Below are 14,238 nucleotides of genomic sequence, written 5' to 3'. Positions count from 1 at the left end.
GTACATTTTCTCAGCGTCTCGAATGTGTAAGAGCGCATGCACGTTACTCTTAGTTACAAAGTATGTTGGAACCAATCAAAACTAAAATGCGCAGAATGAACAAGAACTTATCTGCTGATAGGTATGATCTTCCGTTGAACAAACAATACGATAGTATTTTGTTGTTATTTTAGGAAAACCTTGCCCATAACATCCTCTCATATGAAAGATCTATGAAAAAAAGACCTTGCACCGATGCCACCAAATGTAAAATTGCATTACGTGATGTACCTAATGATTTTCTTTATTACCATGACATAAAATGTGGTGCTCAAAAAATTAAATGTGAATGTTTTAAATAACCCGCGATATTGTTTTCGTTTAACAACGTCTGGTGGCATTACTTATAGTCTTGTTGGTGTATTTGCATTTCTCAGGACCTTCACAGAACATGCGCATGTTCATGTCAAGTTTAGTGCAAAGGAAATAATATTTTGGCTTTCGGTGGCCTAAAATTAGCTAAAATGGTGAGCTGTTAACAAATTTATGAATTAACCTAATACAATATTTTTTGTGATTTCTTTTTATCAATGAAATTGTGTTCTAATTCGAACGTTTGTGACAATGTAATAAAAATGTTAAAATAACCTATTGTGATTCCAAGTTAATGTTCCCTTTTGTTTAAAATTCAAAATCAATTTTGTGGTATATTAAGTGTTCAATGATATTGTAAGATTATGCATTTATTTTTATATCTGCATTTGTAATAAAATGCATTAATGTTTACGAATTTTTAAAATTCACAATAGCTTTTCAAGCAGATCATATACACAGCATCTTAACTATTTTGGATGTTGAAACTTTATTTAGGTTTATTATTAGTGTTATAATTAATTAAAAGTCTGAAATTTTGTAATGTATATATATAAGTATATATATTTATATTGTAAAACTTTTTAAGTGAAGTGTAACTGATATAATGGTATATTTAATTGTTATTGTAGCATAAGTTAAAGTTTTCACAAAGGGACAAAGTAAAGAAGTTCATTACATTCACTCATACTGAAGAGCAGACAGCAATATACTGTTTAGCGCAAAATGATTGGAAATTAGACCTGGCGAGTGATAATTATTTTCAAAATCCTGAAGCATATTATAAAGAGCCAAAAAATTCGGTAGACAAGAAAAAGTTAGAAATATTGTTTAATCGATATCAAGGTAATCATATAAAAGATATTTAATCTAAATTGATGTACAGTGGGGTATTATTTGTTTGTTATAGGATACATATTTCAAAATATATATAGTGTTAATAGTCCTTTGACACATATGTAGGTCAGCATATTTTATACTCATGTATTCCTTAATCCATATATGGGTCATGATTTATATATGCCTTGTATATACAATAGACAATTCAACATTTGTTGTAATGTATTTGTTTGGTATAAGAAATTTAATTTAATGAAAAATACTGTGGGCTATAGTATTTGTTTGTTGTACAGTTGTGTATAAGATATCCCACTGTATCATTTAAGAATGTTTTATTGATATTTACCACATTTGATTGTATGCTTGAAATAGATCCAAATGAGCCAGACAAAATTACAGCAGATGGAATAATGAAATTTCTGGACGATTTAGATTTGAGTCCTGAAAGTAAATTAGTATTAATTATTGCATGGAAGTTTCGAGCAGAAACACAATGTGAATTTACTAAAGATGAATTTATGAATGGCATGATGGATTTAGGGTAATACACCATTGCCCACTTATTTTATTTGTCTTGTTTCTAAATATTATTACAATACAATTTATTAAAATTTGCTTTTCAGTGTGGACAGTATAGATAAATTAAAAGCTCGCTTAAGTAGTTTAGAAAATGAATTAAGAGACCCTCAAAAATTTAAAGATTTTTATCATTTTACATTCAATTATGCGAAAAATCCAGGACAGAAGGGTTTGGATTTGGATATGGCTATTGCTTATTGGAACATCGTATTAGATGATAAATTTAAATTCCTGCCTTTATGGTGTCAATTTTTACAGGTAAGAGATCTGTGCATACATATTTATAAAACATTAAAAAAAGAATATAATTTTATGGAAGGCAACTATAAAGGAACAAAATTTGTAACAATTATAATATAAATTAGTTATACCCTTTTTCAGGAACACCATAAAAGGTCAATTCCAAAAGATACATGGAATTTACTGTTAGATTTTGCACTTATGATCAATCCTGATATGAGCAATTATGATGAAGAGGGAGCCTGGCCTGTATTAATAGATGATTTTGTAGAATGGGCACAGCCTAGAGTTCGTCAGTCCCTCTAACATCTTTTTATCACATCTTCATACAAAAAAAGAAGCTTTATTTATTCAATTATAAAATCGTATATTCTTCAAGTGATACTTGATTATATTTTTCTGACAAAGTAACATCATTTTACTTTGTGTACAGAGCACGATAAAGAGGCAGATACTATAATTATTAAAATTGATTGTGGTGTATAATAACTCTGTAATGTAAAGAAATGATATAAAATAATACTTGTAAACAAAGAGGTTACTCTCACGTAATACTAAAAGTTTTGTATGAACTTAATTGAAAATTATATTACGTTTACGTGGTAGTTTCACAGATAAATCATATTCGTTTATCTGTACAAAGTAATATGATGTATAATGAGTTCGTTCTAAAAATGAAAATATAACAGTGAACAATGTTGCTCAATTACCGACGGTATTTGCAAACTGAAGAAGTCATTCACTGTGTTCCTTTGCACGAATTTGGCTTGAAAAGAAGGGAAATCATAAGAGAACTTCGTTTATACCTTTTTGTAGATAGTAATTTCTAGAAATTGCGTTGTTAAAAAATTGTTATTAAATAAATTTTACACTCTATGTAACACTTGTAATATACACACAAAAAACACAGAGAGAAAAATCTGTATTTTAAACTTAATGCTATTTCGGCACTGGTATGCTTACCTCTCTCATGATCACTCGTGTGAACGAGCGATAAAAGAAGATTTATTTCTGTTTTGTTAGTGCTGAGTAATATTTATATTGTAATTCTGAGGTACTATAGATGATAGGGAAAATAAATTAAGAATTTTTTACAAGTTCAAATTCTGAGTTTTATTCGTGATTATTACAGATTAAATACTTTTTGGTTTCGAATATTTATTGATTTCAAACTTGTATAAAGTGAATGCGCGTGTGATCATTAAAATGAACGAACAACTAATGAAGATAACTTGAATTCTCGTAAAATTTTTTGTATGTACTACAAAATGTTAAAGCTACTAATGGTATTTTATATTTAATGTTTTCTTCCTATTTCACAATGAAATTTGTGATTAATGCTTTTGTAGTTTAGTATAGAATATGTGAATTTTTCAAGATTATTAATCACTTTAATTTATATATGATACAAAGAGATTGCAGAAACATAATATGTAAAGAGATATGTCTCTATAACTTTATAGTTAACAGATAAGGAATCAAAACATTATATCCAATTAGGTATATCAACATTGAAAGGTGCAAAGTAGAGAGTTAACAATATGAAAATATATCGTCCACAAATTTTGGATTATATTTTATAAAAATGTTAAAATAGATAAAATAACGAAGTTTCTGACATATGTATTCATTACAGAAAAAAGTCCAGTTAAATATTGTCAGGAATACGTTCACACAATGCAGAAAGAAATGTTCACAAAAAAATGTATATTACATTTCATTTAAGTGATACTAAAGTACATAGAATTTACAGATTTAAGCTATGTTATTTTTTTCGAATAGTTTAAGCATTGCGTGAACAATAAAGAATTGTAATAGTTTTAGAGTGAAAATGTAAATAATGTAAATAAACCTGTCAGTCTTACTCTGTATAGCATGTCTAATTAAATAAAAAATTCCGTAATCATTATATAACAACAGTTTTAAGGAAAATGTTTAAACTTACAGTAATAAAATAAGTTACTCGATTACATTTAATGTTTTGCCATTTTTTCTTCGTTTAATATATTTATATCATTTTTAGGATATTTACATATGCTTTATTATATGTTTTGATATAAAATATTAGATTATTCAATCAATCTGTTATTATGTTTCTCATAACAGTTGCCACAGTTGCATAAAGAATTACAGCCACAGCACGATGCATTGTATGGATACAAAAATGCTAGTTCATATTGATCTGCTTCTGCATTGTAACAGTTATTTAATACATCTTCAATGTACCAATGGCACAAATGTTCCAACTGGTCTATACTTGTCTACATTATTTTTTCTACTGTTAATCTAACATGCATTTCTATTACTATCAATTAAAGATGCAAAATTTTGCAGTATCTATTAAACATCCATTTTACTACATATAATTATACATTCTTACCTGTGCAATAACTAATCCTCGTCTTGGATTTGTAACTGCATTGTGACTATGGGAGTCAAAGAAAGTTACCTAAGGATAATACATACATTTGGAATATCTTTCACAAGCTTTAGTGAACAGCTTACCATATACGTTTCTTCTTGAAATATAAATAATACTGTACGTCCACAAGTAATAAGAAGCATGAATAAATTCTTAGATTTTGCTAGCTTGTACCATTTATGTAAAAACCTACTTATATGAAGAAATAAACCCTTTTCGATTCTTTCATAAAATACTTGAAATGTCTACAACAAAATTATAGCATTTTAAACATTGAATGCTTAAATATAACAAACCTAAATTTATACCCATTCTCTTAATAAATATAAGTTTCTGCCGCCAATTTTTAATGCTTCTTCGGTACTAAGATACGGATGGGAAATTAATCCTTCCTCAATACTCCATGTATGGATAGCATTACCCTTTATCATAGCTTCAGCTATAATACTAATTATTTTATGGCATCTTTCTATATCATCTACTAATAATTCTGTTTGAGATATCAACTGAGCAACCAGAAGACAAATAAGGGTACATGCTTTGCTAACTAAAAGAGTAAATATATAAGCTTCATACATTCAGTAAAATAATCCAAGTGAAAAGATATCTTATTACCCTTTTGTCCCGGTGGATATCGACTTTGTGAAAATTCTGGATTGTACCAAAGTACTTTTACATTACTGTCAAAATAATCTTTCGTATAAGTAGGAAAATTTTCGCAAAACAATGGTAGTAAGGACATAATTCTTTATGCAACTTTTGACGAATGTGCTATGTATTACTTGCAAATTTTATATACGAAAACATGATTTCTTTGTAAATTTAATTTATTATGATCTTAGAAAGTTTTGTGTTTCGGCTATTGAAAGCCATGAAGCTGGTTAAATGATGAATTTTGTTTCAAATTCGTTCGTGTTAATTTGCATAACTTATAGTAATATACATGTTATTATTTCCTTTAACTAGGTACTTTAATTTTACATTTTAAATAAATGTATTTTAAATTCAAAAATTTTCATTAGTATATTTATTATTCGCTTAGTCAGTCATTTCATAAAAACAATACAATTTTTCGTCAAAGAACAAGCTTCACTTAACGAATTTCTATCAAGTTGTAATTCAGCTAGATGATTTATATTTTCTTAATATTTGTTTTATAAAACAACTTATACGACTTGAATTAATGATAGTTCGCGTGAAAAAATATGAATTTATATTCAGCATACATTACATACAAAATCAAAGAATTTTCTGATTATTCAAGTCTTCTGTTATGTTCATCAATATGTATGGTATTTATTGTGTGAAGCAAAGAACATGTAATATGCAGCACATTGACAACAAAAAATCAATACATTGTGTACGATGTACAAGTTTCATTCACACAATCATAAATAACGAAATTTAATAAAATGAAATATATTCTGTTAGATATAAAGAAGATGGTTGTATGTGTACATATTTATTTACATTCAATATACTGTAAAAATTGAAAAACATAAATGATTTTAAATTATGCATGTTGTATTAGTTAAAATGAATACTTTAGAATAATCCATCATTACTTAAAGATTTTAATTTTTAAATCGAGTACAGTTTCCACTTTGGCGCATCACTGTTGTGACGAGCGCTATAAAAATGCATTAATAAAACAATATTTTCGATGAAATAATTAACATCTTTTCTGTGCAAATACATATACACGTATTGTCACACACTTAAATTTGTTTCTTGATGCGCACAAATTTGCAACGTGTTTACAACGTGTTAAAACCATATCTTACGTTATTGCTCATAATGTTTCTTCTGTGACCTAACCAACACCGATCGATCATTTTACGATTTCCACAAAGCAAATCATATGTCTATCTGTAAACATGATTTATTTTCTTATGCTCAAAAATTAAAATATTGTTCTAATGTCACTTTTTTCGTGTGTTTTCTTTTTTAATACGAATAAAATTATATTTTCCTAAATGTATAATACATCTGAATGGCTTGACAGAAGTATCTCTGCCTTTATAGAGCTGCACTGGAAACTGTTTTTCCATGATTAGTCTCTTCTTGTTAGAATATCAAACTGATCTTTCATCGTACCTAAAAAATATCACTGTCTGCATTACTATCCCTCATAAATATGTGAATTTGCAGACAGTATACTTTAAACACCATTTACCAGTGATCAAAACGATCTGTACGAAGGTGGATAACGTGCTGGTATACTTGTGGTAATGTGGCGTGACAGATGTTCCCATCCTAAGATCCTTGCAATTTCTATACATTTTTCGTCAACTTCCTTTACTGGATGTTCTTCATAATAACGCAATAACAGTTTCAAGTATCGACCGTAATGATTATTAATATGAGCATGCCATAGTGAAAGGGCAATAACCTATTAATCAAATAAGAAAATATTATATGGCTTCCATACATATTCAAATGTAAGAATTAAATACAACATGATATGAAGTTTTTTACCTTAATGTCAGTTGGTTCAGCAAATTTCTGTACTTCTTGCCAATGATGTGTAACACTTTCTAATAAATGTGCATAAGGATCGAGTTCTGCTCCAGTCTCTTTCTTAGTATTGTGTATGTACAGTCGTGCCAATGCACATCCCTTCTTTACTAAGGCTTTTATCAAGCTAAACTTCTGTCTTTCCATATTCGTTCGAATCTTGGCTGCGTCATCGCGTTGATCACTCTTCAATCCATAATAAGCTAAGAGTTTGTCCTGGTCTATATTAGTGAGCATAAAGTCAGCAACGCTTATGATTTGGTTTGCAAGAGAAACAGATTCTTCTGAGATATCATCGTGTGGTACATGTCGACGAGCTTCTGGTGAATCCAACGACATTAGCATGGCAGTGTGAACAGGCAAATGGTCCGCAAATAGAGTCTTCAATTCTCCATATAGTAGGTTTGCATATTCTCCGGGTTCTGTTAGGAAAAATAAGATACTTATCATTTTGCTTACATAGTCTCCAGATTTTGTTATTAACAAGGTACTTGTAACCCTGATGCAACAGGAAAATGTAAATACATATTTATTTAACACAACAAATAGACTTTATACGGTCGTTCAAAGGAATGAAAGACTTGTAAAACATTAAAGATTATCGTTTCATTGCTCTGATATCAATGATTCATAATTTAATTATCAATTGCAAAGGAAGAAACAATGGGGATTTATGCATTTCATATTCATGCACAGAAACAAAGTCAACTGTTTTAAATATAGATTATAGAGGATTTTATAACATAAACTTTTGGAATAACGTTTGATCACACTCGAATAACTTACGAGTAGAAGGCGCTATTGGTAAAATTGAAACCGGAAAAAAGAATAAAAACTTTAAGTAATGGTAATAATTTTATATAAATAAATAATACTGCATTGGTGACAAATTTGATTACCCATTTTTGAAAGCCAGTTGCACTTGAAATCTCTAAGAGCTTCATTGTACTCGTCCCATTTCGTAGTTTTGGTCGAATTACTATGAGTACTGTTGCTGTTGCTGCTACTACTACTACTGAACTTTTTAGTTGGTTCAGACAGAATATATTTAAACGCGTGGCAATCCACTTTTTTCCCATTTTCATCCTTGCAGAAGGTCAATGAACCCTGTAGGTAGCTACCATTTCCTAAGGTAGCATTTCTGCAAGCTCTTTAATAAAAAAAAATACATCAATACTCTCCTAAATTAGTCAGCTTTGATACTTTTCATATATTTCACTACTAAAAGAAAATATAAACAAAGCACAAAAGCCTAAATAACACTGAATTAAAGAGAAAAGCATATAGTGTTTTCTAAAAGCCTGAGTTGTATATTGTTACATGTATTGAGGTGTATATAAAGCTTTAAATATAATATATATACAAAAGACTAACCATTCAATATCTCTGGGAATGCATAAGAAAAGTTTGCAATACATTTCTTATAACTACAAGTATGTAAAAAAAGCTTTAATTGCACTGACTGATATATTTAGCTGAATAAGAAGGGCAAGTACACATATTTAAATATTAAAGTCTAAAATGCGGTAGTGAGTTCTATGAAGCAACAAAGCAATATAGAAGTAAAACAATTTCATTGTACAGATAACAAAAATACTGTTCACTTCAACAAATTAATATGTTTATAAGCCACATTCAAAGCATGTAAATGTTTAAAAATGTCTATAAGAATATCGTAAACTTACTTGTTCTCGGCGCTGCAATGTGAGATGAAAAGGAAGAAAATGTTCTTAGTATTTCAACAAAAATATTTATATACATAAAAAGAAGATAGAAAAAAATATAAAATGATAGTATGTAAAAAATTATTTTCTAATTATGTAAATCAAAGAAACGGAAACAATATAGAACAGCTGATACTTGTTAAAAATTAATAATAACTGAATTAGAAGAAATTTTTAATCTAACATATTTTGAACATTTACATTTCCAAAATTTCAATAAAATTGTTCATGCACCTTTGTCTACTTACATGTAAAAATATGTGTACTATTACATATACGAAAAAATATATTGAATGTCCTTGAAATGGTACATACGCTATGTGTAAACCAGTTCTAGTGTTTGATTGTCCTCTTTGTATATTATAATGAAAAATGTTTTGCAACGCTTGTCGAACGAAATATAATGACGGGAATAGTTATTTGGAATGAAATACTTACTTGTTTTCATTTGACAGAGGAGCAATATATAATGGAAGGATATGACCCGGTGGAACTGAAGCTGCTATCATTTTCTTGCCACCAATAATGGCTTGTGATCGACTGGCATAAACATCTAGAGTAATTGGGTTACTTAACTTGTGACTCAACAAAAATGGCATTTCTGTTAATTTATCAAGTAAATCCTTCTTTTCATGTCGTATATGTATTTTCAAAGTGTAATCCCCTTTTTCTAGTTTCTGGTTAGCATACTGTAATAACAAATACAATTATTAAAACGCTGAAGCATCATGTGTATATGCATCCCCGATATATGGCTATCGCAGTCAACGTGCCAATATATTAATTGTGATTTATAGGCAGCACTTACTTTGCATGGATACGCATCTCCGCAGCAGATAAGCTGTTTGTTACTATCATAAATCATCCACATTTGGCTCTCATATTCATTTTCGTACAATAAATCACTGAGTAATGCAGCATTTGGAGTTACCTCCGTTGATTTTGCACAATGAAACGTGTACGTCAATTGTAATTCATAAATTTGTCGTGAAGGTGGAATAATATCTCGTTCCCGTAAGGGAGCGATCTTTGCATCAGTAGGTCTATATCATTAACAACAAAATAATATATTTAAAGCCAGAACTAAGATGGAAACACTTTTCAGTTGTACATACTTCAAAATCTGCACAGACGATTTAAGAGAAATACTGGGAACTACTTCTTCGTTTCTAAGAGAACTTCGTACTTCTAAACGATTTATTCCATCTCCAGCTTGCATCGTAAGACTTCCATCTATCATGTGAATACCATGAAATTCTATGCAATAATCAACTAGCATATCGCCTATATTTGCCCAATATTTTGCAACAACTACTTCTAAGATTAATCCTCCCTATAAATAAAATACATACATAACTACCACATCAATTTATTAGTGTTTTTCTAAATTAAACCATAGAAATTTATAGCACCTGAACAGCAAATGGATGAATAATTTCTGACTGAGATGTTACAGTGAATAATTTATTCACTTCTAGAGTTTTGCAAGACAAGCGAGGTTTCAATTGAACACTATGAATCACAAATCTTCCAGTTTTATCTTTTTCCGTACTTTTTAATCTAATAACTAAAATCAAATTGAATTAAAATATTAATTTTATTTTTCCAATTTGAAAATAATATAGACAATATTTACCTGCCCATGTTGCATCTTCGGGAACCAAAATAAAATGTCGGCGCAGTGTATTAGGTTTAAATAAAACACTTGAATATGATAAATCTGGAAGGATTGCAGTTTTTGGCAGTAGTTGTGGTTGTACTACAGTCACTGGTATTTGAAAGACTGGTCCTTTTGCAATGTCTGTCACATCATAAGCTCTAACACTATAAGGACGTAATCGATGTTAAGGTTATATGAAGACTATAATAAATATGCTTTTATAATCGTTCAAGTGTACTTACTTAGTTGTGTGAACACCTTCTGGTAAATTAAAAGCATCTACTTTGATAGCAAACGCTCGCACCATATTCATTAAATCAAGATGTGTTGGAAAATGCACCCAGGATGCATCGCATACCAAAGTCAATTTCAAATTGAAGGCAATTTTTAGAGCTGGGTCAGTATTTTCGCTGTTAAGGAATACAGGTTCAACGGTAATAGCGTAATCTTTAGGTCGATCAATTACACCGCTTCTCATATGAATTCCTTTAGCATTATTTGGACCACAATTGATAGTAAATCTTACGTCTCTTTCAGGTACATTACTATAAGTAACAAGATTATCAAATGCACGTTCAACTTGTAGTAATCCTGAGCCTTGTGCAAAGGGGTCTAAATTTGGTATATGTAAAGCTGTATTTTCAAGAGCCCTTTTTATGTTGTATGGAGAATAAGGGCAGTTCTTGGCAAGAAGTCCCGATATAAGAACAGCTATAATATAGGTAAAAAATATTCATGAAATATATATATATATATATATATTTCCCTCATCTGCATGCGATACTTTTATTATAATAATTGTACACGTACCAATAGCTCCAGTCACATGTGGAGCAGCCATACTTGTACCATTCATAAGCTGACTTTTTCTTAGCGTAAAATTTGGAACACTAGTTATAGCACCACCAGGCGCGCATACCGTAATTCCAGCTCCTCCATCAATCATTGGACCACGAGATGACCACGTGTATGACATGCCTGGCATCTTTTCTCGCAAAGAATATTCGGCTACCATCATATCAGGAGAAACATAAGCGCCAACACTAATGACACTGTTGGTATTAATATCCGGAGGTGTCCCTACATAATTTAGAAACAAGTTGAATATGCTGAATATCAATACTTTAGAAGTCATTCAAGTTCTATCAACTAACCAATAGTACATAAAGCCGGACCAAGGTTGCCAGCTGACGCTACCCACGTTACACCGTATTTATCAATAACTTCATTCATTAATTCTCCTATTCTTCCTGAGTTTGACCAATGAGCATGTTCTCCATAACTCATATTTATCACATGTATCTTTTCTTTGTGTTTCATTACGTGTATCATTGCTCGTACAACTGCGGTTCCTGTTTCCATCGTACCAATACGGCTGTCTCCAACGCCTAATGAAATAATTTGAGCACCGGGAGCAACACCGTTTAATTCAGGATTATCGGGAAAGTATGCGGCGGCTATCGAAGCTACATGTGTACCATGACTTGCTGCAATATCATAAAATGAATATTAGTTAAATCTAAAAAACAAACAAAAGAATAAGAAATAAATATAAATTTATTAATACTTACAACATAAACTAACAATTTCTAATGTATTTCCATCGTCGTGAACATTAATACTAACATTTAGTTGATCTTCCGGTATAAGGGGCGCGTATTCCCTTGTCATCGAATATTCTCCCAAAAATACACCAGCTTCCAAATTACCTTCTTCAGAGGTATCAATACATGCTCTATGTTGTAAAATAAAAAATTAAACTTAAACGCTAATAATTAGGGAAAATGAAACATCTTCATATACTTGTCAACTTTACCTCCAAACTTGTCCATCATGAAAAACAACACAGTCATAAGTAGGTCCTACATCAGAATATTTTTTTTCAATATTATTTAAAATTTCAACTCTCGCCTCAAGATCCTCCTTTTGTAATCTGTCTTTTAAAGTTGTTAATTGTGGATTCTTTGCTTCAAATTCCTATGCACAATAATCGTGTAACATGAAAATCACATTATTTTTGTTTTGATTAAAAAATTACTTGTATCTTAATTGAGTTTGCCTTTCAATATATACATGCTATAAGAAAGTAGAAAAGAGTTTAAGCACTATTATGTAATCAATCAATGGCTTTACAGTAGATCAAACTGCCAAATATAAATATAGCATTAGATACAGATCACTGTGACACATTGTGAAACCGGCCTCGTTTGACTGCATGGTTCAACATACCCACAACAACCCTATCTTTGGATCACATGGTCCAAAAGCCTATTTACGAATTTACTTTTATATATTTGTATTAACATATAGTCTACTGTTACTGTTGCATATTATACAAATTAATTAATTTAAAAAAAAAATCCAAAAACATAAACTTTACATACAAGATTAACAAAAATACTTTGAACAAGAATTTCAAGTGTCTTCTAATATTTATATAAAATATCATCAACATATAATTACTTGTAGTTGTCTAGATGCTTCTGCAAGTGCAGATTTTTGACAATTATCCCACAGACGTTTTTTTCTTTCCATTAATACCCTTTCCCTTAATTTTCCCGGATATAATGAATACAGATTTTTGACTCCAATGTGATATTGTCCAGTAGGATTTACCCAACTTGAAGGAATCTAAAACAAAAGTATATAATATAAAAATTAATTGTACATTATTTTTTTGTTAATTATTCCATATAAATATTACACTTTATATGTTTCAGTACAAAAAATGTACCTTTAATTTTCTACCACTTATACCACTGATATACCCATCAGGTGCTTGTACAACTTTGCTTGTATCCACATCTCCGGCTCCACTGCAGTCGTACCTTTCAATAATTTTTGGTTTTCCATCCGAAGTCATCTACATAAAATAGGATAATTGCAAGATTAAATGCTTTATATCATTTTTTGTTTATTCAGTGAGAAACTGCCGAATCATTCTCTTGATGTTATTGTATAATAAAAGATGACAAAGACATTCGATTGTAGAGGTGTATGACTAATACATTCATACATTGTTAACATCTACAGTGTTAAAATAATTATTATTAAAATATAGAAAATTTAAAACACAGTAGCAATCAATCATTACATTATATGATATAATAGAAATCTTCATACATTCAATTAAAAAGTAATAGAAGATGAAAGGATAAAAGACAAATTATGTATATAGTACATATTTTCTAATTTCAAGCAAGATTATTACAAGGTACATCATTTTATATACTGAAAATATAAACAAATTTATGAGTGAAACAAGTGTATTCAGCAAATCGAAGTTCCTGAAAATGATTCAAAGAAAAAAAAGATATTTGGCTAAAATGGAAAAAAGAAATAGGGGACAAAGAAAAAACCGATTTGAACAATCGTGAGGCGTGACTGTATAAAAGCTTACCTGCATACCAGGAGCCCCAGGATCAATCCCTGAATCAAAAATTGCGATAATGACTCCCCGGCCGTCATATTCAGGATATTTGGTGAGGAATTGAGTGACACCAGTTTCTTTTTTAGGTAAAAGGCCCCACACAGGAAAATTACAATCAATGACCTCTGCCATATTTCAAATACCACTGCCACCGCGACTCCAGAAAAACTACTTGAGATGTTTCCTTTGTACTGCCACAGCCTTATATATCAATCAAAAAACGGCATCTGCGCCTGCGTCAGTGTACGCTGTAAATTTTGAGGTTAAGTTATCAGCTTAGGATATGTCAGATTAAACAGACAATAGAAGTAAAATCTGCTAAACGTTTGCGTTAGGATGCTTAGATAGCAGCACTGACATTGTGAAAATAATTAAATAAAACAGCACGAAATGAGGAGTACAGGCTAAATGTAGGATTAACCATTCATGTAATATATTTTTGTGCAATATAACTGTTAACTAATTAACCTGAAAA

The 14,238-nt window shown here is 30.2% G+C and overlaps 3 protein-coding genes across 6 annotated transcripts; 1 reads left to right on the top strand and 2 right to left on the bottom strand.

The window, feature by feature from the left end:
- The first annotated feature begins 144 nt into the window (after positions 1-144).
- On the top strand, positions 145-3,881 carry SCCRO (defective in cullin neddylation 1 domain containing SCCRO). 2 transcript variants are annotated; one of them, XM_012293513.2, is made up of 5 exons: positions 145-506; positions 984-1,197; positions 1,564-1,732; positions 1,815-2,028; positions 2,136-2,253. In XM_012293513.2, the coding sequence occupies exons 1-5, from the start codon at positions 504-506 to the stop codon at positions 2,160-2,162; spliced, it is 627 nt and encodes a 208-aa protein (XP_012148903.1). In that variant the 5' UTR covers positions 145-503; the 3' UTR covers positions 2,163-2,253. The 2 variants fall into 2 exon arrangements, with proteins under 2 accessions (XP_012148903.1, XP_003706800.1); XM_003706752.3 differs by having other exon boundaries at positions 155-506; positions 2,152-3,881.
- Positions 3,882-3,982: 101 nt separating this feature from the next.
- LOC105663654 (uncharacterized) lies at positions 3,983-5,696 on the bottom strand. Of its 2 annotated transcripts, none has more exons than XM_076541943.1 (5): positions 5,048-5,696; positions 4,741-4,979; positions 4,516-4,677; positions 4,391-4,459; positions 3,983-4,296 (listed from the first exon to the last, which is right to left on the bottom strand). In XM_076541943.1, exons 1-5 carry the CDS (start codon positions 5,172-5,174, stop codon positions 4,228-4,230), a joined length of 666 nt encoding a protein of 221 aa, XP_076398058.1. In that variant the 5' UTR covers positions 5,175-5,696; the 3' UTR covers positions 3,983-4,227. The 2 variants fall into 2 exon arrangements, with proteins under 2 accessions (XP_076398058.1, XP_076398056.1); XM_076541941.1 differs by having other exon boundaries at positions 3,983-4,271.
- Positions 5,697-5,983: 287 nt separating this feature from the next.
- Positions 5,984-14,064, bottom strand: LOC100883077 (tripeptidyl-peptidase 2). 2 transcript variants are annotated; one of them, XM_076541811.1, is made up of 18 exons: positions 13,734-14,064; positions 13,068-13,196; positions 12,797-12,964; positions 12,150-12,310; positions 11,905-12,068; positions 11,488-11,820; positions 11,144-11,413; positions 10,576-11,044; positions 10,310-10,497; positions 10,086-10,240; positions 9,789-10,006; positions 9,482-9,716; positions 9,112-9,362; positions 7,849-8,099; positions 7,736-7,747; positions 6,911-7,371; positions 6,609-6,824; positions 5,984-6,529 (listed from the first exon to the last, which is right to left on the bottom strand). In XM_076541811.1, the coding sequence occupies exons 1-17, from the start codon at positions 13,893-13,895 to the stop codon at positions 6,615-6,617; spliced, it is 3,837 nt and encodes a 1,278-aa protein (XP_076397926.1). In that variant the 5' UTR covers positions 13,896-14,064; the 3' UTR covers positions 5,984-6,529; positions 6,609-6,614. The 2 variants fall into 2 exon arrangements, with proteins under 2 accessions (XP_076397926.1, XP_012148902.1); XM_012293512.2 differs by lacking the exon at positions 7,736-7,747 and having other exon boundaries at positions 13,734-14,058.
- Positions 14,065-14,238: the final 174 nt, after the last annotated feature.

This window comes from Megachile rotundata, chromosome 2, assembly GCF_050947335.1.
Source record: "Megachile rotundata isolate GNS110a chromosome 2, iyMegRotu1, whole genome shotgun sequence".
Classification (NCBI taxonomy): Eukaryota; Metazoa; Arthropoda; class Insecta; order Hymenoptera; family Megachilidae; genus Megachile; species Megachile rotundata.
This window is presented reverse-complemented; position numbering and strand designations above follow the sequence as displayed.